Raw genomic sequence first — 25,567 nt, 5'->3', positions numbered from 1 at the left:
CCAAGGAAACGGAGTGAAAGGGGTTGGCATTTGCTCCATTCTCCTTCCCTTTTTTGGTCTAGCAGAAAGCCCTCTGCAGAAACAAAATGCAGTTATGGCCCTACCAAAAATTGGAATATGGCCCTCCTGAGGGGTGCAGGAGCCAGGAGCAGCTGTTCAATACAGCGTGGCCTCCTGGGAATGAGAGCTAAAAATCACAACAAGGTGGTTAATGATTCTCAGAGCAATAGTGAAACCCTCCAGCTGTGACATTAACCAAAACACGAACATTAGTGCTGTCCAAGGAAGGAAGAGCCCCTGGAGATGCACACTGGGGATTTGCCGCTACTGGGTGGCCAGGCATGCCCTGGGAGTTGAAAATTTCAGCTGTGAATCCTGTCCCTTTGGGAAGCCAGCATTTTTCCTCAGTGAGACGACACAATGGAGATGGGATTCATGAGGTTTGGGAGGGTTCACTTTTCCTGCATCGAAAGCCTTTTCAATAGAACTTAACCTTGATGTCAGATGCAGCCCCAAAATTATCTTATCTCAGATCTCTTCTCGATTTTGTTTGGTGGGTAACCCCTAACAAACACCACACAATATTTTCTTGAACTCGACAGTTTCTGAATTTAATATCTCATTGCCCAAAGAAAACACCACCTCCACTGCATGCCAGTTGGACTTTATCGCTACCATAACTGCATGTGAGTGTTAGAACCTAGGGCCCTCATTCCAATGCAGAGTCTCAGATACTGCCATCCTGTACACCATGATTTAAAAGAGATTTTTTAAACTAAATTTTATTTTCCGAGGTTCACAATTCTACGTGGGGAGAAACTTCGCTATTTTCCCTTGTTGGGCAAGATCGTTATCGGTTAATGTCCCTTTTCACCAAGGAGTTTTCGTGTTAAATAGCATTTGGGGCAGGATGAGAAGAATGATCTTGTGGCTATAGTACTGGATTCATAATCAGATTGGATTTCTCTCCCTTTCTCTGCTATGCATTGACTGAGCACCCTCTGGGCAAGCCATTTTAGCTTTCTGTTCGCTCCTTTCCCCATCCATAAAAAAAAAGGAGGGTGATGGCTGTATCATTTAATTTGTTAGAATTCGCAGTTCCCTCTCAGATACTCAGCTGCAGAATGCATTGCGGTGGGAATTGCTGTATTGCACCGCGTTCCTCCGGTTAATTCTCTCACTACAACTCCACAATGGCTAAACTGACTCCTAGTCCTTTGCGAAACGGTACAGCTCTTCACATCAAGCACATGTACTTGTTGTCTTGGTCTGTAAAAGACAGACCTAGTGGTACACTAGATTATTGCTCACCCAATCATCTTTACCAACCAAAAGTTTATCCTTTTGATCCAGAACTGTCTGATAAAACGACACATTCCTACACTTAATATGAATTATTTCAGGAAAGTATATTTTAAGTTAACATTCTCGTACCGTAGGCAACTTTAAAATACATGACATTCCCAAAACTGTTTGTTTGTCTTGTCTTTCATACAATTTCTTGCCATTTTGGCTAAATATCAAAGCTGTCTGTGTGAGCAAATGTTCTTTCTCTGCCATCTCCTGTTTTGCTTGTTCCTGAAGTGAAGCATCATAGCAAATTTGTGGCATCACATTCATTTCCTTGGCTACGGGCTATGATGTTGCAAACAATCCTTAGTGAATTCCAGTAGCAGAAAGACTAGGCTGGGCAGGAAGATGTTCCTGTTCAAGCCCAACGGGCCAGCTCTCAGCTAGTGTAAACTAGTGTAGATCTACACCATTCCCATGGAACAAAGCTGATAAAGATCAGAAGATCTGTCTAAGAGACCTGGCTTCTGTTCCTTTCCATGCTTTGGCTTTTCCCTTTCCTAAAAAGGAGTTTGAAGGCCCCACCATAGGCTTAGCCTATGTATACTATAACATAATATGACCCAGCTTTAAGCAGTTGGAGCAGTTTTCCCCATCCTAATCTCGGGACAGAGTATAGGGATAAGAAGTGGCTGAACTTCCAGGATCCCACCTCCATGTCAAACAAGGGTACTTGTATGAAGACAGTAAGATACAGCCAGAAGCCATGTTGGTGATGCTCAAAGCGACACTCAGTCCTGCTCCCTTTTCTGAACCAGATTTCACCGTAAGAGCAGTCACTGCTAATGTATGTTCCATGTCAACTTAGTATTCTGAGCCAACATGGCCCCTTACAATCTGCAAACGTCTCGTGACATTTTACAATGAAGTGGGACAAGCATCTTGGGAGAGCCCAGTGTAAAGCCTGCTCTGCATAGACGTAGTTTTGGTAGTCTTCACTTCTTGGCTCTAGCCATGTAGTTATGTGCCCTTAAGGAAATACCAAGCTGACATCCGTGTATTTTCAGAAAGCAAGTTAAACATAGTTTGAAGCATTATGGAAGAAAGGTATACATAGCGATTCATCCAGCAAGGTTTGAGGGGACTTTTGTGCATATTCTAGAGTTTTCAAATGTTTTAGAATTTTTGTTTGAACAGAGAAGCCATTTAAGACAGCGTTCTGACAGTTTCCCTTTGATTTTCTACCAAATATCACAGCAAAAGTATCTGCCAACAGGGAACTGTAAACAAGATCATGAGTTCCTTCCCTTCTGAGTGGAACTTACCTGCTCCAAGGGATTAAATGGCCTCGCCACTCATTCTGCTTCCTTAAAAGTAGACCAGAAGAACCAAACAACAGATGTTTGGGTTTTGAGCTTTAAGTTAATTTTCCCCACTGCAGAAGGAATTTTTAGTCTTGCACAACATAGGGTTCAGTAGTTAGTTTAAAAAAAAACCCTCACCATAGAAGAGTACAGAAGAATCTTAATACATGGCACTAGCGACAGAGATATACCCTTTGCAAATTTGTGGCTTCTTTGAATTATTAAGCAAATTAACACGGTAAAAAGGCAAGGAGAACGTCTCACCAAATCTGCTTAGTTCACTTCTTTCTTGATTTGCAGATACGCATAACGACCAGTGTACGTACCCGTTCGTACTCCAATACGCAAGCTGCACTGCAATTTGCAAAATCATCTCGGAAAGATGAATTAGTGCACTTAAAAATTCCTTTAAAACTTTGTGAAGGGAAGCTGCTGCTTGCATGAGTTTTGCAAGTACTAGCAAAGTACAGCTTTTTGGAGAGAAAAGCTCACCTCTGTGGAAACAACGGGGAAGAATTCATTCTTATAAGTCAGGGGGTGCCTTATCTCCCCTCAGATCAGTAAGAAATGAAGATATGCAGTTCCTGGGGTGATTTCAGGGGAATGCTCATTGAGAAAGTGAAGCTGTCTGATATAATTGTAAGAATTAGGAGGCGTCATGAGATGTTTGTGAGAGTTGTGCAGAGAGGGGAGGGAAGGATGCGGTTCCGCATGCTCATAGGGCAGATGGGGCATTCCTCCATGAGAAATCCCTGGCGGACCATTAAATACAGGGAGTCCCTGAGCTGAAAATAATCAGAGGGTGGGAAAGAATATGGGAAAGAGAATATGTGACCTGTTTTGACTCTTCCCTGTGCGTCTGCTTATGGCTCTGTAAGAGAAAGGACAGTGGCCAAGGTGGAGCATTGGTCTGATTCAGTACAATCCCAAACCAAAGGCTCCTCCAATGTAATGCCTCTTCACCAAACGTTTTGCCTTCAGAAAGGCAACAGGCTTTCATCTACACAGACACCTCAGTGTCTTCTCTGTCTCTTAACTCACTTTATTTTTCTGTAACGTTGAGGCCTGAACATTATATTTAGCCTGACTGGAATTTGGCAAGTAACTTTCCTTTTAACATTGTTTTTTTGTCTCTTCATTGGATAGTTAGATTGTCTGGGGATTTTATTCAGCAGAATGCATTCCCATAAATATATTTAAAATAGACAGAATCACTGTTTGTATTAAGGTATCTATTTAGGTTATTTGAATTTAGATCTGAACATGCAAAAAACTGACCAAGGGAGAAGATTGCATGAGGGATTTTCAAACGAGAGGAAGACTGAAAATGCACTGAAAGCTTTTGGATGTGGAAGTACGTGGCATTGTGGACAGTTGCAGTGGAGAATATAATGCAACAATAAAATCATTAAAGTACTTCAAGTTTGGAAGTAATCTGGGTTCTTGGCTTGCATTGCATTTAATAGCTTTACGTTTATGGGAGCCATTCCAGTTTTTAAAGGCAGCTTCAGCCTTCAGACTGATTGCACTTACCACCCCAGTGAAACTGCAACCCATTAATTTTTTACCGAAAGGATCTTCCTAGTTTGTCAAACACATCAAGTGAACATTTTAGAGAGTGCAGACCACAGCAGTATGAAAACCAAAACTTTCTATCGGGAGAGAATGCTGGATTAGCATGAAATAAGGGTCTGATTCTGTTAATAAGCACTTTAGTAAATTCACTGCTATACAAAACCCCATTAAAACCAGAGATACCCCATATTGGAGTGAAAACAGTCAGGATGTACCGAAGTCACTTGTGCTGTCCCAGCGTGGAAGGGTCTCCAGCAGTTCTCCCGTGGGATGGAGACCAGCGCAGGTGACCCCAGCACCTTCTCCCCGAGCACACGTCGTGGCCGTCCTGCCCGGCAAGGAGCCCTCTCCCACCAGCCCGGTCCCCTCCATGTTGATATCCCCATCATTAAGACCAAACCTTTCCGGTGTCTAAAACCAAACTCTCGCTCTCTAAAACGTTTGCACATTTCTATGTTAAACATCTGCTTAGGTGGCTCTGAGACAGTGTGTTTTGGTGTTGTTCGTGTGCAATCTAGTGCCGCTTCCTCAACGCATGTGTCCCTTCCCTTCACAGCCTACTCGACACCCAGCACCTCCCCCGCAAACCGATTCGTCAGTGTTGGACCACGGGATCCAAGCTTTGTAAATATCCCTCAACAGACTCAGGTGGGCCGCTTTCGACTTCTCTGTATGCCTGCAGCCTCTTCTTCTCCAGTGTCCTCTAACGTGTCCCCGCGGAGCCAGCTGCATTGCCGCTGTCACTTCACCCACATGGTCTCAGTAACTACAGTGAAATGTCACTTGCAGTTTGTTTGTCTGTTGTGTTTTTTTGGGCTTATGTAGTAATAACGCTGCTTTCGTAACTGGAAAGACCTCTCTTGCTTTCTAAGATACTGGCTTCTAGTGCAGTTTTTTTTCCCTCGAGGACTGGGTTTTCAAAGATTTTTTGCTCCAAGCTGTTCCCAAGGCAGTGCAGTTAATTGCATGTGCAAAAGAGGAGCTCAGAGAGACCCATCAGGTCACAGGGCACCTTAGTCCCCAACCAGATACAACGGGAGACGGCTCCAATGACTTCCATGGAAAAAAAAAAAAATAGCCTCAAATTCCTGGTTGGCCATTTGCATGGTGGGCTTTGAGCGAGCAGGAGATTTTGTAATTGCGAGCACATCTGTTTCCTTACACAAAGAGAAAAAAGTCCAGTGGAGGCAGGCCTATAAAGCTGGGTTAACTGAATTCATAGTCCTGCTATGGTCAAATCAGAAGCTCAAGTAAACATTTGTGTTTCTTTAGGAGAAGGACGAGGTTTAAATGTGCTTTTTCCAAGCTGTATCAAATTCCCAGGGTCGATTAAGAAAATAGTTGTTGGCAGTTTTGTTAGCAGCTAATTTGAGCCAGATGTTGAAAAAATTAAGACTGTGCTTAATATCACGTTATCGTGGGGGAGAAGGTATAAAAAAGTGAGCAGAACTAGTGCTTTAGGACAACTGTAGTTTGTAGTTTTAAGTGACTGCTTGACTACGCTACAATTCTTTTAAAGGTCAACGGCAAGAAATATTTGTGATTTTGTTTTGAGCTGGTTGCGATGACTAAGAAGTAATAATTCAAATAACTAGCAAATTGGGGAAGACTACTCTTAGCTCTTGCAAGTTCTTTCAAATCGTTTATATGCATCTGAATAATTAGCGTACAGATGAATGGCTGTCACATGCCACAGTCCTGTATGTGCATGAAGACAGCCTCCTTGTTGCGATGGCTTCGGCACCTACGCTGTCAACGAAACACAAGTCGCTCATTACCCAAGATTTTTCGGTTTACAGGGCTGCAACCAGATGCCTGTGAACACAATGTGTTTTCTTGCTATCTGTTCTTTGTGTACAATTTGTTAGGGGCTTTAGTTTATAGCTCTGTCGACAGCACAGGTTAAACTACCTCGAATCTCAAACCTTCTCTGCATTAAATAGGGTCACAGAAAGTACAGCAGCAGTGCAGAGCGGGGTTTTAACCCGTCAGGTGCCGGGGTTTTTTTCCTGCCTTAACAAAATGCAGCCTGCGCCCCACTTCTCAAGCCTCTGCCTTTATTCAGTTGACGTACGTGACAAGTTTTCATGCGCCTTCACATGTAAATCCTATTTCTCCAGTCGTTCTGGAAACAACTGGAACACACGGAAATACACTGAAATTGGGAAAGAGGAATGTTAAGGTATACTGTTAAAGTCCTTAAGCATTTGGTCTTTCCCTTCAGAGCTCAGGAAACTTGAAACCCTTTGGAGAATGCTACTTACCTTTTCCAGAAGACTGAAAAACTACTAGTTGGTAAATTGATTATGTAGTGAGACTCAACAGTATTAAGTCTCCAAAATATTTTAAACTTATTTGCATCCTGCAGCCTAGGTTTCCCAGATAAGTTTGTTGACTGTAAACTTTCATTCTCCTTATTTATGACTTAAATCATTTTAAAGTGCTCTAGCCTTACTTTAAGTGCTTCTATGTAATGCAGTATGGTGAATAACAATGCTGCACAGTGAAAAACAATACTCGAGCAGAGCTTTCAATTAAAGTCAAACATGCTGCAGCGGGTAAGGAGACTGACTTCCAGTCTCTGACTCCAGCTGCATCTCCCTGCTTCTATACATCATTACACCACCACAACCCACTTGAAACTAAATATATAATTTATCAGCAAAACTCACTACTTATTCATGAAACAACTCTGAAGTTGACCGTGTTTTAAATCAGGCAAGTGAGGTAAAAATACTAACTGCAATGATCTGGGATTTACTTAGCGTCCCTCTAAACAAAGACGTGCTTTTGTACTCTTTTTGCAGGGCATTAGTGTATAGGACGATCACTTAGGATGTTTTCAAAATGAAAATATAAAAACACAGAGGACTGTGTTATTGAAAGCAGCTGAGATGGCTGCTTTCCATCAGGATTTTTATAGTACATTCGGAGTCAGCCTAAGATACGGGTCCTGAGGATCAGTAACTGCCAGGCCACACAGCTCCCTTAGACAAGAGGAAGCAGCAAACACTCAGAGCTTCTGAAAGTCAAGCTTAAATAGAAGGGTTAAGCAACTCTTTACTGCTGGATCAACAAAATAAAAATGAAGACTGTATCTGAACGTCTGCTTTTTTAAAATTACGGCCCAGCTACAAGCTCTAAGAAAACATTATGGTCAGCATTTTGGTGGCTCTGATTTTCTCTTCCGATTGGTGGGTCATTTGAGTTACGCATCATCGTTATTAGTCTTAAAATGCTGCAAAAGTGAGTCTGTGCACAGGGATGTGACAGCGCCGTTCAGCAGAAGTCACATTTCCCATACATGGGCATTCGCAGGCTTTCACAGAACATTGGAATAAAATCGCAGACAAATGTACAACAGCATGGCTGGGTTTGAGCAAGGATCGTTCTGTCCTGGGCTGTTTTTAAACAACCAAAACCAGTACATGCCTTTCTTAATAGGCATTATAAAAATTTGCGGTAGACATTTCCATTAGCAGCACATTCTAATTTCTGTCAGATTGCTTCAAATATAATCCCTTAAAGGAATTTTATAGAATTTATACAGTATTTTATTTAGAAAAAGGCCGTTTTCCTGTGTCAACAAAGGTTGTAGCAGGACGACAACTCCATGGCAGAAGAGACCAGGAAATAAAGTGATTTAAGTCAGTTCTGATTCAGCAACAAAAGCCCCAAAAGGGCTTTTGGCTTTGTCTGGTTTTAGCGGCTTCCAAACTTTTCAGTTGGTTTGTTTTTTCAGACACTGCCTCTGCTTACCCCATCCATCACCCTGCCACTCCAGCGGCTCACCGCATAATTGTCCTATCTGGGGGGTTATTTGAATCTAAATTTCTGTTTGAGCTATTAGAAGCAGCACTTGACTTGGCATCCTCTGTATATGTTGACAAAAAGGCACAGGTGTTGTAACCTTTGCTTGATAAATCATTTACTTTTGCTACTTGACTCGCAAGCAAGATGGGGGCATCAGCTTTTTAACCGCCTTTTCCATATGCAAATCAGAAATACAGTATGCCTGGGGTGCACAGTCTTTGGTTTCAAAAGCAAGCTGGTCTAGATACCTTATGACTAAGTAATAGATACGTCTCTCGTATTGCCAAGGACTTGTAATAAGGAGAGTGGTAGAGGAATGGGAAAGTACCATCACGTTAATTAGGACTAGCCTATCGGTAGCAACACCGCTAATAAAGAATAAAGGGTTCTGAGGTTTGGGTTGGGGTTTTTTTTTCTTCCTAACCAAGCGACAAAAGTAATCGTGAAACACAGGATATGCGCTCAGAGCTAACACTAAACCAGCAACCTGCTCTTTGTGACCAGAGTTTGCATTGTCACTCGCCACCCTAAGCAGCGTGTGCTGATCTCTAATGCCCTCGCTTTGCTCTCCACTACAAAATTCCTTTGGGGATCCTAAGTATTTAGTGTGCTGCGGCTCCACATTGTTTACTAGGCTGAGTCCTGTTTGCCACCTACTTACCCTACATCTTCCTGGAAATTGTACTTCGGATGCTAAAAACAGCTCCTGAGCAACACATGCCTGCTCCATCTACTCCCTCCTACCTGCCAGTAGCCCGGGTGCCTTACGCAGTAGGGTTACGGGGATGCACAGAACAGAAACTGCCTCCCACCGCAGGCACCCGGGCAGAGGATCAACTGCTTTAACCACCTGTGAAAATCAAAACGGTTTTCTTCTCTGCTCAGGAGAGAAAGGAACGGGTTGCCCAGGGAGGTTGTGGATGCCCCATCCCTGGAGGGGTTCAAGGCCAGGCTGGACGGGGCTTTGAGCAGCCTGGTCTGGTAGGAGGTGTCCCTGCCCAGGGCAGGGGGGTGGAACTAGATGATCTTTAAGGTCCCTTCCAACCCGAACCATTCTGAGATTCTATGAAAGTGTATCATGCACACTCTTGCCCAGCTGCTTCAGGAAAATCCCCTCTCTAATCTAAACATCAGATCCATCCCGGTTAGTTTCTAAAACTTAGTTAAGCGCAGAACCAAATATTTATTCCCTTACCTTCTTCTAGGAAAAGATAAAACTATTTTTGAGAAGAACCGAAGTAGAAGCTCTTCCTGCTTCTGCCTTTGCCCGCTCCCAAAACGACAGTCAGAGGGTGGATATTAAGCCAAGGTCTTGTCTTTTCACACTTTCCCTGGTGGGGCCCTAGAGCCACCCAGCTACAACCGGGCTCTAGATAGAGCTCGTCCTTTATAACGCAAAACAATTGAAACAAAAAGCCCATAATGTACCTAGCACAACACAGTAAAGTGGAAGAAAAACCCCCAAAAGTCAAACAAGCTTATCAAGGCAGCTAAATGAGCAGCATGAACACCAGTAAGCGCAGAAGCACATGCCCGTGCTACCAGCCTTATAAAGACCATGTACAAAAATGTACCCTGTGAAACACGTCTATAAAAGAGTAAGCTGGGGGGGGGGAATTACTGAAGTTTAGCAAAATGTTTATAGGAGAAGGAAATTGCTAACTTTAGATCTGCTCCTGTTCTCTACCTTCCTGAATTAGACAGTGATACCTTTGTAGCGTCTTCTTTTAGGCTTTTATTTATCTCTAAAAAACCACCTTATGTCTCAGGTGCACATCCAAACCTAATTGTACGATTACTTTCTTTTCGAGGGACAAGGGAAAGACTATTTTACTTCCCCGCAATCCTCGTAGAAAGCAAACTGCAACCTGCCATTTTTCACTGGCAGCACTTTAAAACAAAGGGCACGAGGAAAAAAAAATGAGCTTTAGGCTGTGTCCTGTAGGTTAGCAGATGTGAGCTCTGTCAGACAAGGGAGGGAGGCAAATTCCAGAGTAGATGGTCCTTCTGTGATAACAGCCAGTGGCTGCTGCCCGGACGCTTAATTCGGAGGGATGCAGTGCAGGTGATGCCCCTCGCTGCGGCCGGAGGCGGCGGGCAGGGGGGAGGCAGGGAAGCAGCCTCGCAGGTAGCGGGACCCGAAAGCGTAGAGGATTCATAGATCAAAGTCAGCACTTCGAATAGGAAACTAATGCGGCTCCTCCAGAGCTACCGCTCCTGCAGCTGAAACTGCATAGCTGTTCTGTGCCCAGGTTCCATTGCCACCCTATGGAAGAAAGAAACCAGTGCACACATTTTTTCTTTTGACAAATAAAACACGTGCCTCGGCTTCGTGGGGATTTCCCGTTTTTGCTTCTCGCCGAACCCCCGGCCGCAGCGCCCTGCCCTTCGCAGCGTCAGGAAGGGACGCAGAGCCGCCCGCCTCACGCACAGCCCGCCTTGATGTGCTTTATTAATGAGTACCACAAGCCGCCTGTCCTTTTCAGCCCCCTTCTCTCTTTCTCCCATTTCCCAGCGCCCGGGAATTGCCCCGGTCAGCCAGGCAGCACCTGCTGGCCCTCGGGGAGGGAGGCGAAGGTCAGGATCTCCTGGTATCGCTGCCCACTGCTAACAGCTGAGCCCCCGCTTCGCTGCGCCGGGCGGTTCGTGTTCAGAACAAGCGTAAGGGCTGCGTGCGGCTCGTACATTGCAGCGGGCGTGCAGAGAACATGAGAGGCTGCAGGAATGAGATCAGGCCCTTTTATTTTGGGGGTTCCGCGCAGAACTATTTATAAGCCAGGTCAGGGCTACTTGTTGCTTAGGTGACCGTTCCTGCCCAGGATAAGAATACTTATCCCCAAGGCTGAACGCACCGCTTGTGTTTGAGCGTGAATGAAGATGAGCAACACTAATCTGGAAGCGTTTGTTCCAGTCAGTTCAGCCCATATTCCATACAGTAACCTCCCCAGGCCAGCACGCGTGGCTTTGGAAGAAACTTAACTGCAAAGCGCTTTTAAGCAAAGACTTAACTTCTCTTGGCCCATGGCAACAAATGTAGTGGCAGGTTCAGAACATCAGTTAAATGCAGGAATAACATCTCTCCTGGGCAAAGAACAGAAATCTGCGGGGGCTAGGTATAAAAACACAATTTGGGGTGTGGGACTGCTACTTTCTAGAGCTGCTGAAGTTAGAGGGATCACTCTCCTCCCAAACCCAGCAGGGATCTGTGGACTTTCCCATATCAGCAACCGGAAGCAAGGGCTGCTCTCCTACAATACCTGGAGCAGAGTCACACAGTGCCCAAAGTGCCACCCGAATTTCAGATTGCCTATGTGGGCCCTGTACCCTCATAGATCACTTTCTTCCTAGAGATACACAAGAAATGGGACATACAAAACAGATCTCAGAAACAGAACCATTATAATGAACAGTTGAGCTTGTGAGAAGAGAAAGTTGTATATGTCACCACTTAATTCATAGTAATTGCCTGGGCTGAAGGGTGCTGAAGAAGGGCAGGCGCTTGCGGGCTTGAGCCCTATTATGACCGCTGAAACTTTTGATCGCAGAGCAAAAAGTGTTTTGCTGCAGAACCAGTGGCACCAAGCTACTGATATGTGACACAAATGTTGGTGCGGTCTTTCATCTTCCACCCAGGCAGGGGCTATACCGGCCCAATCTTGCGGGTGGCCTGGAGATGGCTCTAAAAATGTAGCCTAAGTCTAGACAGAGTGTGCTTAGAAAATGCAGTGTCAATCTCTATCAAGCATCAGCAGGCCTCAGACCCTGGGAAGCTGAAAGAAAGTTTCAGACCCTGCCTTTGCTTTGTGGTTGGCCATATCAAACTCGCTCTTCTCTTTTGTTGGCTGAATCCTTCGCTGAGCTAAAATTGAGATGGTTCCACCATGACGGGAGCAAAGAGCCCTCATGCGGTCGTGGTGCTCTTGATGTGCCCCGATCGCATAATAGCTCCGTAGCCACGCGTCCCTAGTGCAGCACGAGTGTGAATGTGCTGCTCTGATCACAGTTGCTAATGACAGTCCAGAGTGTGCTCCACAGAGAGGAGATACAAAGGTGACCAGAAATGAGGGTCACTCCCCACTCCCCTTCCCTTCAGTTCAGCTCCATGCACAAAGCCTGTTTAATTGAGCTTTGGCGCAGAGGGGCAGTATGAAATTTCGCTCTCAGATCAGTTCTTAAAAAGCAACAGAGAACAGTATGCCTCAAGAAGAAAGCACATATTGCACTATAAAGGTAAAGATTCATAGAAAACTTCCCCATACCATGATGTGGCCTTATCTTCAAAGTGGGTTGGAGCCAACCCAGTCCAGAAGAGCCTGGGTTAGTCCTCAGCAGGGGGGATCCTTTTTCCTGTGCTTTTTCTTCCTCCTCTTCGCAGGCTCCGGTGAGCAGTTCAGGCTTTTTTTTTTTTTTGGAAACGCACACTAAGCATCCTATTTCCAAGAGATATAGCATACAGTTATTTACAATGGACATAGACAACTTTCCCAAACTAAGCAATTAAACTTGTTGCATTTTTCCCCCTCCTTACAATAAACAGGAAGCCTGTGCGTAAGGCACCCTTTCTGTGGGTTTTATGGCCATTACTTATGCTCCACAGTAGGGGAGAAGAGAGAGAAGAAGTAAGTGTGGGCCTGGTGGGAAGAGTTGGCAAATGCAGAAATATGATGAATGAGCTGGAGAGATTTAATTTCTTACTAAATTCTCTACAAGCTGTGTAACCTTTCTTTAGCTAAACAATTACTCTAAAAGGCAATGATTTTCTGCGTTTTCATTGAAAAGTCTTCATAATAACAATGGCCTATGTTCTCCTTCTTGAAGAACTTCTGCCAAAAAACAGTTTTCTTTTTTCCATTCAGCAGGAAACTTTCTTTTATTTTTATTTTTTCAATCTCATATTCCCCGCTAACACAGATTTACAAGGCCTACCACTTACTGCATGGGGCTGGGGAGAAGCTTCCCCTCAGGCTAAATCATTTTGGTCCATCTCCTTTATAGAGATTCTTGCGTCTTCCTCCCAAGAGGAGTGCACCACTGTCAGAGACATAATACCAGACGCAACTGACCATTTAATCTGACAAAAAGTGACAGTTCCTATGTTCACAGGTACAGAGTACACGGAAGGGGACTCCCACATTTGTGTTTTCAATGGATGAGCTAGGTTCTTGCTGCTGTTGTGGTGGGCGCAGGCGAGAGGGGAGCAGGAACTGACTTTGGTGTGGTGGGGAAGAGAAATCTTTAAATTCATCGGCCATGCTGCTCCCCACAACAAAGACATTGAGGTGCTGGAGCGGGTCCAGAGAAGGGCAACGGAGCTGGTGAGGGGTCTGGAGCACAAGTCTTGTGAGGAGCAGCTGAGGGAGCTGGGGGTGTTCAGCCTGGAGAGAAGGGGGCTGAGGGGAGACCTTCTCGCTCCCCACAACCCCCTGAAAGGAGCGGGTAGAGAAGTGGGGGTCGGTCTCTTCTCCCAAGGAACAGGTGATGGGACAAGAGGAAACAGCCTCAAGTTGTGCCAGGGAAGGTTTAGATTAGATATTAGAAGAAATTTTTACACTGAAAGGGTTGTTAAGCATTAGAACAGGCTGCCCAGGGAAGTGGTGGAGTCACCATCCCTGGAGGTTTTTAAAAGCTGGGTAGATGTGGTGCTTAGAGATATGGTATAGTGATGGTTTTTGTCAGAGTTAGGTTGATGGTTGGACTCGATGATCTGAAAGGTCCCTTCCAACCTGGGCAATTCTGGGATTCTATTCCGTGATTAAATCGGAGTGGGTGCGGATCCTTGCTCAACCAGAGGGTCCTGCGACCAACTGGGGCGTCGTAAGGACTTGGGATATTGTAAGGACTTTGGAGATGCAGCATGGGCAGAGCGCTTTCCTCCTGCATCGGTTCAAGATACGCACATGCATACATACACACGCACACAAATCAAACCAACGAGCATAACGCAAGATTATAGTTATGTGCCTCATAGTGCTTTTACTTGACTTGGCCCATTTCCTGGCCACCCCGCGCCCGCCCCCAGCCTCCATCGCAGATAGTGCTGTATCGGATTAGTCTGCCTCGCTGCTGCATCAGGTCCCAGATCGATTTATTGACTCTGTCAGAGTGGCTAGTACAGTAATTGTTACAAGAGCAGAACAGAAAGCAAGAATGTGTCCACATAAAATATAAAAATGACGTTTTGTTCGTTCTTTCCTCTTTTGCCCTACAGATCTTTATGTGTTTACACAGTGGAGAGCACTTTACTTAAGTTAATCAGCTCCTTCTACATTATTAATTGTGACAGTTAGGGTGCTACATGGCGGCAAACGTATTATTGAAAACATTGATCTCACACTCACGGTGTGGACCTGAGTAGGTTCTGTATTCCTTCCCTTCTTTTGCAACTGCTTTAGGGTACTATCAAATCACATTTCCCTGACTGACAATACACCATCGATACCATTGATTTCAGAGAGGGACAGAGAGATGCACATGAGAAAGAAAGGAGTGCGCAGAGGTTTGGCGTATTCTGTAGGCTTGGAAGTTGGTAATCACAATAATTACATGCCTGGCCTGATTTCTCTATTTTGTAAAGCGTAATAATTTAAGAGCTGAAGTTTCCTAAGTGTTGAAGATTTGCAGAGACGGCATGATGAGACCTTTTAAAATGCGTGTAGAATGTATACCCTTAACAAAAAGACATACTGACTTTTTACAAGGGTTTTGGAAGTGCTTTTGAAAGACGTTTCATGAAAGTTCAGCTTTCGCAGCTGATACCTATATGAGCTCCATAAATTCCATGCAGCCTGACAAACTCCAGTAGGTGTCACATGTGACCTGGATGGAAAAGGTCAGCAGCTGAATTTATGACTTTTGCATTTACTGGAACATTAAGATTTTTGCCAACTGCCATATATACTTTTTAACAATTCTGCAATCAAAGGATTAGGACTACAATCTACAATGAAGGTCAAAAAACTAAAGGCCACAATCCCTACATCCTTCCCAATGGATCGGCATTAAGCTGCCTCTGTTCTAAGAATCACCTTTGCTTAATGGCCTTAACACGGAGATCAAGGAATAAATAAGCTCCAGAGGTGAACACCTTGCAAAATAAATGATCTTGCTCTGAAATTAATACTAAAATTCCAGAAGAAGGGACCAAAAGATGAGAAGCCATTTCTTAACGGAGACAGACTCTCCAGTTTGCAGCAGATTTCACGTTCCCGGGACACTGAGCAGCACCTCCCCTAGTGCTGGGCTATCCTAGACAAATGTAAATAGCGTACAGGAGAAGGATTTCAAAAGAAGTACAGCAAAATTACTGCAATTTTGCTAAAACCTGTTCATATTTTAAATTTAACAAAGGTGTCCATTCTTATTACTAACAGCATGCCAAGTTGTAGCTTTCAAACTTTACCTAGTTATAGTTCAGAAGAACAAAAGGTATTGTCTTGTTTTAGGCATTTGTTTTTAGAGTATATTCTACTGTAATGGAGGTAGAACTGGAAAAGTATAATCCAAAACCAGGATGCTTTTAAAAAGCAAAAATCTAATATTAATAAATCAAGAGGCTAAACCTGAACACATCTTGTAGGCTTGACTATGTAGCCTTTAGTTACTTTGGTTATTAATATTCAATTTTGAAAACAGTACCGACACTATAATCATAATATTTTCAGGCATATTCACTGGCATGACCCAACTCTTACATCTTCTATACAAATAGCAGTTACTACACATGAAGAGATGAGGCTAAATACATTTCAGAAGCCAATGAAATGTAATTTTAATTATGAGCTATGAGTAACAAAAATCACTACCAACCAAATGCAGCCACCTTTGAGGCTGAACACAATAATTTCCGCATTGCTTGGCGCAGCTTTATACAATTTTAGGTATCCTTTTGCGCTTTTGCTATATCTATATCTTTTTAAATATGACAACAGAAAAAGTATCTTCTTTAAAAAAGGGGATAAAGTTAGATATTGGATTTGGATGTGAGCACATCCTTGCATGGGCTGAACAATGAGATTTGAGATTTTTTCAGGAACACTTTTACACATAATGTTCCGTGTTTGGCTCCTCTCTTTTCTTTTTCCTTTTTTTTTTTTGAAGGACTTTCTTGTAGTCTTTTAGGTTAAAGCTTGTGTCTGTGAATCTGTGGTATTGGACCCGACCATACGTTCATTGACATCAATGAGAGTAGGAAACGGAAGAGTTGTTATAGGCAGGAGTTGGTTTTAGAAATACAATAATATTTTTGTTTAATTATGCTTGTATTTTGATCATAGGTAGGCACAGAAGAGCAAATCTAGTCCTTGTCAAATAAGATAAAGGTTAAAATACATGTTTTCTTTATGGGGACGGCTTGCAGTGCAGTCATTGTGTCTCTCTAGAGTTTTTATTTTGTGGCTACAGGTATTATCTCTTGGTGACTCCAGAGCAATCTTCCTTGATGTAGAAATGGGGTTAGTATTGGGGTTTTCCCAATTTACTGGTCTTGTAGGCTAAATCTGAAATTATAGGCCAGGTTATGTTCTGTCTGGTTCATTCCCAGCACGGGAGGCTCCACAGGTTCTTTATAAACTCGTCATCTTCCTAACAGTAGACACCAGGGCAGAGTTTGTCCCACTAATGGTAGCTGCTTTATCACTCCTGTTGATGTTGTGTGAGTCAAAACAGAGTTCAGATTCTTCTCCTGGAGGCTTTTCAGGAATATGAGGAGTAAAAGCAGTAACATTTGGAAAAAAGGAGGGAAAAAAAAAAAAAAGATGGGGGAGAGCTGTAATTCTCCATACAATGGAGCAGCTTACTTACTGAGTACAAAGAGCCACTTCTATACAGTCTATTTTCTGAGAAAAGCCTCGCATTCAGTGACTCATAAAAGCAAAGAGGCACCTTTTCATTTTAAGTTCAAGGTTTACATTAGTAATTTTGTCTGTTTTCTCTGTTAGTATTAATTAAATTGAGATAGTTTAATTAGTATTACTAAATTTGATCATTAGTAGTAATTCATTCTGCCTGCCATACTGCACAAATATGATGAGGCAGAAATAACTGAATTGTTTAATTTCGTCTCATTTAATGACTTTACACTCCACCAGGACTTTCGTTGGCATCTCACAATATGTGTGAAAATCACTCCAAGCTAGGCCAAGACCCAACTCCCCTTAGCCAACCGTGTCTAATACGTCCCTCCTCATCCAAAGGCAGATCATGTGCTCTGAAGGCTTTTCCCATTTCTCCACCAGAGAGCCGAGGTGGCCTTTCCTCACCCCGGTCACCCAGTTCCTGCATCATCCCGACTCCGATGGCCCTGACTGAGCTGGATGGGACTCATCGGCCACCATGTCCCTGTGCGGGGGCTCCCTGTGGTGTAACGGGAGAACTCCCATCAACGATCCCCGTGGCCACACACCTGGGGGCCAAGCACAGGCAAGGTGTATGGCCTTCTGCTTTTCTTAGAGCAGTTTGTTCAGGTCAGCAAGGTACAAAGCATCAGGACAAACGCAGACATCAACAGTTCTGGCTTTCAGGAGAGGTTTTTTGTTCAGCTCAGTGCCCTCTTGGCTTTCCTTTTTCAAGGATTGGGGAGGGAGGTTCACTGCTGAAGTGATTCCTCATTATTCCTCCAGCTCACAGCTCACTGTCTACTCCAATTTTAAGGTCAATGTGGCAAAACCACCGGAGTTGCTTCCATGCCCCTATTTCTGTCCATGTTAATTTGAAGACCAGTTTTGATCTCCTTGCCCAGTACACCCAGGACTTGCCAAAACCCTGATTCCTCAACCCCTTTCTGTGCTCTCCAAACCCAACCTTTCTCTGCCCACTTCTAAAGTCATGCTGTTGTCTTGGCGCCCCCCTGGTCCCAGAGTCCCCAGCTCCCATGCTGTCCCTGGGTCCCCCGGCTGGTGTGTCCCACCAGCCCTCCCTTGTGCACCCGTCTCTCCACCGACCTGTCCCCCCCTATTTTTTGCCCCACTTTTTCTTGGGCCGTGGATGCTGCCTTGACTCTCCCAGCAGAGCCGCGGGGCTGCTCATTTCTCTGCTTCACCCACAGACATCAAGCGCGGGCAGGGACATGGTGTTGGAGGCTTTGGGGGGGATTTCGGAGGGAGCGCTCGCTTTCCCCTCCAGTTCAAGTTACCCTCTCCCCTCGCTTTCCTCTTGCGCCTGTGTACACTGAAGGGCTCGCAAGAAAAGCAGCTGAAAACTACCTTTTTTCCCCCAAACTCAGCAGAGCAAAGAGCCAGAGCCTCTGCAGCAACTTGCTGTCGGAGCAGCCGGGAACCCTCGGGCCCCTCACGTAGCTCCAGTCGCTCGGTGGGACACGGGGAAGGAGCGTCCCGGGGGCAAACCCCCGAGCGTGTGTGTGTCTGTGTGCGCTCAGGCTGTCTCGCTGCAAACCCAGCTTGGGAGGCCCAGACTGGGGCTTGATTTTCTTTGGATGACTTTCCCCGATTGTCTAAAGCAATAAAAGTAAAGAAACTTTCGGGGGGGGGGGGGGAGGGGGGGGAGGGGGTAGGAGGGAAACGGTGGTTACGGGGAGATTATTTTTGCAGTCCTGGTGCAGGCAAAACTCCTGAGGCTTCAGGGGAGTTTCGCTTGCCTGAGGACTGCAGGAACTGGCTTAAATTGAATAAAACTGTAAGTACAGTAGAGGGGACTGGGTAACAAGGAGTTCTGCAAAAGCAACAAAACCGGCGAGCACAATGAAGAATAGAGCGGGTTACGCCGCGGTGAAAGTATGTACTGGTTGTTATAACACCGTGCCTCCAGAATAAATTATGTCCCTTTAAAAAGTAATACTTTAACTGTGGAGCTATATAGAGACAATTAAGACGATATTGTTCTCCTCATTTCCCTCCTTCCCCCCCCCCCCGCCCGCCCCTTCCTCCCTCTCTCTGCAGTAGCTCTGTGGAAACTTTTAATGCTGCAGCTTGAAACTTGGGCCTCTGGGTCTAAAATGCCTGAGAAAGCACTGCGGGCTCTAACTGTAAAACATTCCTTCGGCGGGCCCTGGAAACAGGGCGCGCTGGCGCAGGCGAAGTTCAGAGGGATCACATGTAAATGAGGGCTGGCTGCAGACTCCCGAGGAGCAGTTTTATTTCGCTTAAACCTGAACTTGAACTTGCAAACGGCGCTGCCGGAGCCCAGGACGGGCAGACGGCGGCCGCCAGGGGCTGGGAGACGGGGCTGCCGCCGGCACCGGGCACCCACCGGCAGGGACGGTGCGGGGGGAGGTCCCCCTGCACCCACCGGATTTGTGCCCTGGGAAACGGAGGATAAAGCGGGCACGGTGTTTTAGGGAGCGGGCTCACGGCGGTTCCCGAAAAACTCGCTTTTTTCCTAGCAAAACACCGGAAAGTCCCATGGCAGCAGCGTGCCTGCCATCCCAGCTTCCACGGGAGTTCCCGGCGTGAAGTTATAAGCGGATCCAAGTCCCGATGAACACTTTATTTCAGAAAAGGAAAGAAATAAGTGAGATTTAGCATAAGAAATACTAAAGCGTTGCACACTCTGGCAAATTTTACTGTGCTTCCAGCAGAGGAAAATACAGGGCTGTCTAAAAAGCGAGGCGTAAAGTGCAGAATTTAAAAATCCCTTCGCAGCATATTTACTTTTAAATCCCAACGGTAGATGTAAACCGTGAGGCGGGTTTTAAAGTCGTCTTTTTGCTTCTTTGATGAAATGCGTACTGCTGTTTTCTCTTTCTCCTGTACAAGGCGATGCATGTACCAGGGGACGAGAGCGGGGCAGCCGCCGGTGACCGTCACCCAGGTGCGGTGGCAGAGGTGGCTGCTGGCCGGGCCGCAGGCGCGGGGGGCAGCTTCCTTCCCTCCCCAGTGGTCCTTGGCCAGTGGGTCGTATTTTGGTCATTTCTGATTACTCCCGAACAATTTTGGCTATGTTTATAGCAAAAACTTTGAAAGGATGAATGGGCGAAAAAAATTCTTTTTGGCAGTAACTCAGGAAATATCTACAAAGATGTCCTTTCTGGAGCAAGATATTATTTCAGGGTTTGTGTTAGGATCATTTTTATTCTGTGACAGCGCATAAAGAGAGCGGGACAGAGCACTGAGGTCTGGCAGAGCTAAAATCCCTTCTGTGTGTGTGAGGTTATATAGTTTATCAATGCAGAAACCACCACGGGCTTTGAAAAGTAAACAGCTGGCTTGGGTCTGTGTGCTGCGCTTCGGAGTTGTCTGCTGGATTTAAATGGCCAGCCTGCGACTTTTGGAGTGGGGCAAATACATATATATGTAGGGGTTTTTTTCTTTTAAACATGTCAAAAGGGTTTTGCAGCCATTTGTTTTCTTAGTTCCTTTATTTGTTACCGTTTTCCTTTCTGTTTCATTTTGGTTTATTTTGCTTTTACAAAACTTCTTCGCTGCCACCAGCAAGTCTACAAATAAATAATTAAAAAAAAAAAAAAAAAGGACAAAGAAAAAAAGAAAAAAGTTTCTATCCCAGTCAGAAAACCTTATGGCAGCGACAAATATCAGAGAAAGCCATCGTCTCTCTCAAAGATTTCATCTCACCATCCACTTAATCCGCTTGCTGTACCTCAGATCTCAAGTAACTTTCATACTGTGGGCTCACTTTAATGGATAGAATCTATTTTTCATGAAAAAAGCAGGAAATAAGCTGTCTTTCGTACAAAGATTTACAAAATGTAATCATTGTTGAAATATTCTCTTTGAACTGCCTTGTCCGCAGGGGTGTCTGGCTCCCAATACCCCCGTTTCTTTAGAACACCCTTACAAGTTCTTCTGGTAGATCAGGTACACTGGTGGTTCTGGTCTTTGATGTCTTGAATGAATGAAAGAAAAGCATAATAAAAGAGAGCTGTTGATCAAGCATAAAATACTCTTTAAGCTGACAGAATGGCAGAGTTAACACATTCTAAGCTGCTTTTAGGTTTTTCCTTTTTTCCTCACATTTTCCTGTGCTTTGTGTACAGTGGGGGTTTTTATTTTTTGAAAAGTCTCTGATCTATGTAGTATGCCGTCCCCTAACAAAAACCAAAATGGGATTGTTTCTCTCTCTTTCTCCCTTTCTTTTTCCTCTCTCTCTTTCACTCCACTATCTTTTTTCTTTTTTTTTTTTTCTTAAAAAACAGCAAGGGTTACGGTTTAGCATTACTGCAGTTAGCTTTCAGCATTAGGACGCAAAGTTTAGAAGTTATTTTGCAGATTTCAAAGTCAGTTTACTAACAAATAAAGGAACTTCTCCGCTTAGCTGTTTAGAAAACTGGAGGAAAACTGTAACTCGCAAAATGTTCCCGAAGTAAAAGGAAGACCCTCTGTCTAAAAGCAAAATTGTAAACCGAAAGACAGACATTAAAATGACCTCATTGTGAGAGAACTTTATCTTGTAGAGTCAGAGAAAAGGGAAAGTTTTCTTCCTGTAGATCTAATTTAGATCTTAAGTTCCCATACATTATTTATACATCATATTCAAAGTGCCAGCCCCCTCTGCTTGCTGGATTACATTTCAAACATTTGCCATTGATAAGTCTTTGCTGTATTATATTCAGGCTAAATGCGACTATGTCATAGCGCAGTCAATCTTTAATCCGCTGAGCTTCAGGTTCGGGCGGCAGGGGGTCCAGTGCTCAGAGCATTGCTTTATACTTAAGAAACATCTGGGGCCAGCTGGGACACTTTACTGGAACATTCAGATGTCTGGAACAACAGCGGGAGTTACTGTATGAGTGTGTTTTCATAGGTTTGGGAGGGTTTGGGGTGACTTAGTTAAAAACACTAGCTGTTCCCAACTTGAGGTTTGAACCCAAGCAGAAATCTTGCCTGAAGTGAGTTTGTTGGTCCCAGGAGAGAAGTGGTTTGGACTACTATACATTTTTAATAGTCAGCAGGCAGAAGTCCATATTACAAAATTATTGCACGTAATTTAATGCAGTTTGCCACAATTGGCATTCTCGCAAAAGCTATTGGATGCGGAGCTACTGTACACATCGCCTGGAGACTTGCGTCCCTCCCGGGACGGGTTTTTATCTTCCTCGAGACAGTATAAATATGCTCGTAGTGGGGCGTGCGACTCTCCTGGGGGCGGATGTTGGACAACCAGAAGATTCACTCACTGGTTTATGTCCCTTTGGGGATGACCAACATGCTACTTACGTCCCTTTTGGTATTTCATTTTGGAAAATATAATTACTAAATAATTAATCCCAGCTCTAAGAAAATAACTTCCATCGGCACAAAGGTGACCTTGTCTTTAATATTCACCTTTCGGTTTGCGCAGTAGGATCAAATTTCACGGCTGGGGAAACTCTGGAGAAACCAATAGAGAAGTGGGACAAATTCAGACGTGGGGTAAAGCGAAGGCAGTTGCTTTATCTGCGGGATCCCTCCAGCCAGTCGCACCAGCAGCTGAATTGCCAGTGCCTTCCCTCACCCCGGCAGCCCTTTTGAAATGGCATCCAAGCCCCAGTTGTGGCCCCCTGCCTTCAAACGACCCACCGTGGGGAAGAGCCGTCCCGGGACCTCTCACAAGGTGATGGCTAAAGGAGCAGAGTGCTGCCTGGCTGTTTACGTTCTCATTTCATCTTTGCAACCAGAAGGACTCGTCGCCCCAATTCACCTTCCCAGGGTTAGTGGTTTTGGTTGCCTTGAAGTTCTTGAGATGACTGAAAGGTCATCCCCAAACAAAACCACTCAACTGATGCACCCTGATGAGTCCTCGCAGGTGCCCGACGGTGGTGGCTCAGGTTCAGCTCGGCTGCTCAAACAGCCGCTTTGCCGGCGAGCTCTAAAGCCGCAAGGTATTTTTATTTATTTATTTATTTAGGCTCTTATCAAAGATGGATTTTCCCGCCCGAGCCCGTGCAGTGATAACTTCCTGCAAGCGCAGCCGTGCCCGGGGCAGCAACGGCTGCGGCACCGCAGCCCTGTTTGAAGTCCCCGATGGCACCGACCTGTCCCGCCGTCAGGCAGCCGAACCAGGCTGAAACCTCAAGAAAATGGCTAACACAGACGGGGTCTTAGCCCGAAGTGGATTAGGTGAAGCACAGGCTCCGATGTGTGGAGTTTTGTCAGAGTTTCAAACGTGTGAATGTCCTGAAATAACCTACACCGCCCGGAGAAATAAGCCAACTGTCACACCCAGTTCTGGATTCCACATTAACAACCTCCTTCCGCAGCGTTAAACTTTGCCCTTGAGGACTTTTGTTTAACTTTTTAATTCGAAAAACAGATAGGGCTGCTTTACAACCCCCACTTTTTTTTTTTCTTGTGCGAGCTGAAAGGTCTCATTGTTAGGGCAGGAGATGTGCAGGTAGAAGGAAATTTAACAAGTTTGCGTTTGATTGTCTTTGGGGTTTAGACCACGTGCGCGGCGCTCACCGTTAGGCTTGGGAGCCGGGGGTGCAACACGTCGCGCAGGAAGGCGGCTTTAGGAAGATTTTAATAAACAATAGGCCTGTTTCTGGGCTCCTGACGCAGGCAGAAACTGCGACCGGAGTCAATGAGGCACTTTCAGCTTTTTTCCTTTTAAATATCCTGAATTACGGAATGTTTCCTTGCTGTTCTTCCCGTACAAAGGACCCGATCGTCAGAAGTGGCTCGAGGATTTTTGTGTGTCTCTGCTATCTCCAGAAGAGCATAAGAAACAAATAGACTCGCGCTATCAAAGAACCGTAATTGCCATTTCAGACTTCCTGTTTAGGATTCAGTCAAGTATATATTGTTTATGGTTCATAAAACCTTACTACTGTGAGGATTCTCAGACACTGGCAGCGCAGAGTTTCAACTTTCATGGTGCTGTAAATTAGGGGGGGGGGGGGGAAAGTGTGATAATACTCCTCCGAGAACAGTAAAATAGAGCTCTGCAATGGTTAAATGGAATTTTATAAGCACATTCGGTGTGGAACTGTTTTGCATTACATGAGTTGAATACCTTAGAGATGACACACATCTGCAGGCACTTTATTAAATCCTTAGTCAGCACTTTTCGACCTGATGAGATTACTTCTTCATTTGACTGGAGAAAGGGAAGCGAAGATCTTGTACCGGACTGCAGAATTCTTTCTGATGTTTCACCTTGAGCGCCGGGGAAGGACAGTGAGGTGCTCGGCGGGACAATACAGACCCGTAGTGGCACCGACAACGGCGTGGCAGTAATTTCACTGAGTAGGACCTTTAGCTCCGGTGGATTCATTTAGCTCCCTAAACTCGCTGGGAGAACAGTGCTGCAAAGTAAATAGAGGGGAAATAAAATACTGGCTCTTTTACAAAAACGCCCGGAGATAATATCATCCTGACCGTATTGCGATAGCGCGTATGATTTAACCGGGGATTTTAAATTAAGAAAGGCAATACGCCATTCTCCGTCTGGGTGCAGCCGGATGGGTTACAGAACGTGAAGGGATAAAATGGGTAAGGTGGTTAGACGTGAGAGCACAGCCTGCACCACGATGAGTGGAAGAAGGCATAAAATCCTTCAGCCATCTGAACGTAGGGATCCAGGCTTCTTTTTGCCCCCTTAAGCCCCCTAATAGTGCAAAAAAAACTTGACAGATCCCAACTATCAGGGCTCCGAATGCACAATATGCTTCCTAGACATTTTCATTTGAGGCACGGAGGTCTCCTCTCCCCTTGCAGAGAAGTTTCACAGGTGCTTCAGGAGGACAATGGTGCTCTTCAGACCTAATCCGGGAAGACTTAGACGTGTATAGGAGGCTTGAGGGGGGATATGAGATCTTAATATTAAAATGATTAGTAGAAGAAGAGGATCACTCTGTGTGTGCGTTTCAGCTGTAAGACGCTCTAAATTAAAACGGTATCCTGAGAGCGCTGGCGGTGGGATGGGTCCGATGGGTAAACGCGCTCTCTGTCCGGCTGTTCCGCTGCCTCAGCCCATGAAACATCGCGCCCGAGTGGGGCTGCGGAACAGGCGACGCGGGACCCGGCTGCTCGCGAGGTGCTCGGAGCTCGCGTCCCGTAAACGCAGCTTTTCCGTAAAGGCGATCGGGAGCCCCGGCACGGAAGGTTAAAAAACAGCCGTGCGGTTTTGGGTTGATCCCGTAAGGGTTAATTAAGTTTTTCATTGGTATTAAGGCCGAGCAGTGTCTGCAGGAGTCATATTGACACCCCGGTGCATGGTAACTCTACTCCTTTATTGACATGTTGCTAGTCAGGAGCACAATAGCACTCTGTGTCTGCAAATCATTGCTAAAATCATCTCAAGAAAAAAAAAAAAAAGAAAGTTTGAAAGCCCAACGCTAGACAAAGGCCCCAGAGCTGCACTGCGCCGCTAAAAACTCCGGAGTCAGCAACTTCTATTGATTAAAAACTAACCTTTAAAGTAACTCGCAGAGTGTGTGGTTAGCATTTAAATTTAAACATGTCATGAGTTGATTTGTGTTACTGAATACCAACTCAGAAGGAGTTACATTCACATCAGATTTTTTTTTTCTAATTCCCTTAAGCAGCTAAAGTATTTCATGAAATGTCAATAGGGCAGGGGAGGAAAAAAAAGGTGTTTTGGAGGGAGGGGACTCGCGCCCAGCCTCGCCGTTT

The 25,567-nt window shown here is 45.0% G+C and overlaps 1 protein-coding gene across 15 annotated transcripts in view; it reads left to right on the top strand.

Annotated features, from left to right (window-relative positions):
* Positions 1 to 25,567, top strand: part of NFIA (nuclear factor I A) — a 362,170-nt gene that overhangs the window by 326,706 nt on the left and 9,897 nt on the right. For 13 of the 15 annotated variants that reach the window (XM_063344275.1, XM_063344270.1, XM_063344278.1 and 10 more), the window contains one exon: positions 4,786 to 4,877. The exons of the other annotated variants lie outside the window; for them this stretch is intronic. In XM_063344275.1, the coding sequence (XP_063200345.1) occupies positions 4,786 to 4,877 (92 nt within the window). The remainder of the gene's footprint in view (positions 1 to 4,785; positions 4,878 to 25,567) is intronic. 15 annotated transcript variants of the gene reach the window in all.

This window comes from Chroicocephalus ridibundus, chromosome 8, assembly GCF_963924245.1.
Source record: "Chroicocephalus ridibundus chromosome 8, bChrRid1.1, whole genome shotgun sequence".
Classification (NCBI taxonomy): domain Eukaryota; kingdom Metazoa; phylum Chordata; class Aves; order Charadriiformes; family Laridae; genus Chroicocephalus; species Chroicocephalus ridibundus.
Note: the sequence above shows the minus strand (reverse complement) of the source record. Positions and strands in the feature narration are given on the sequence as shown.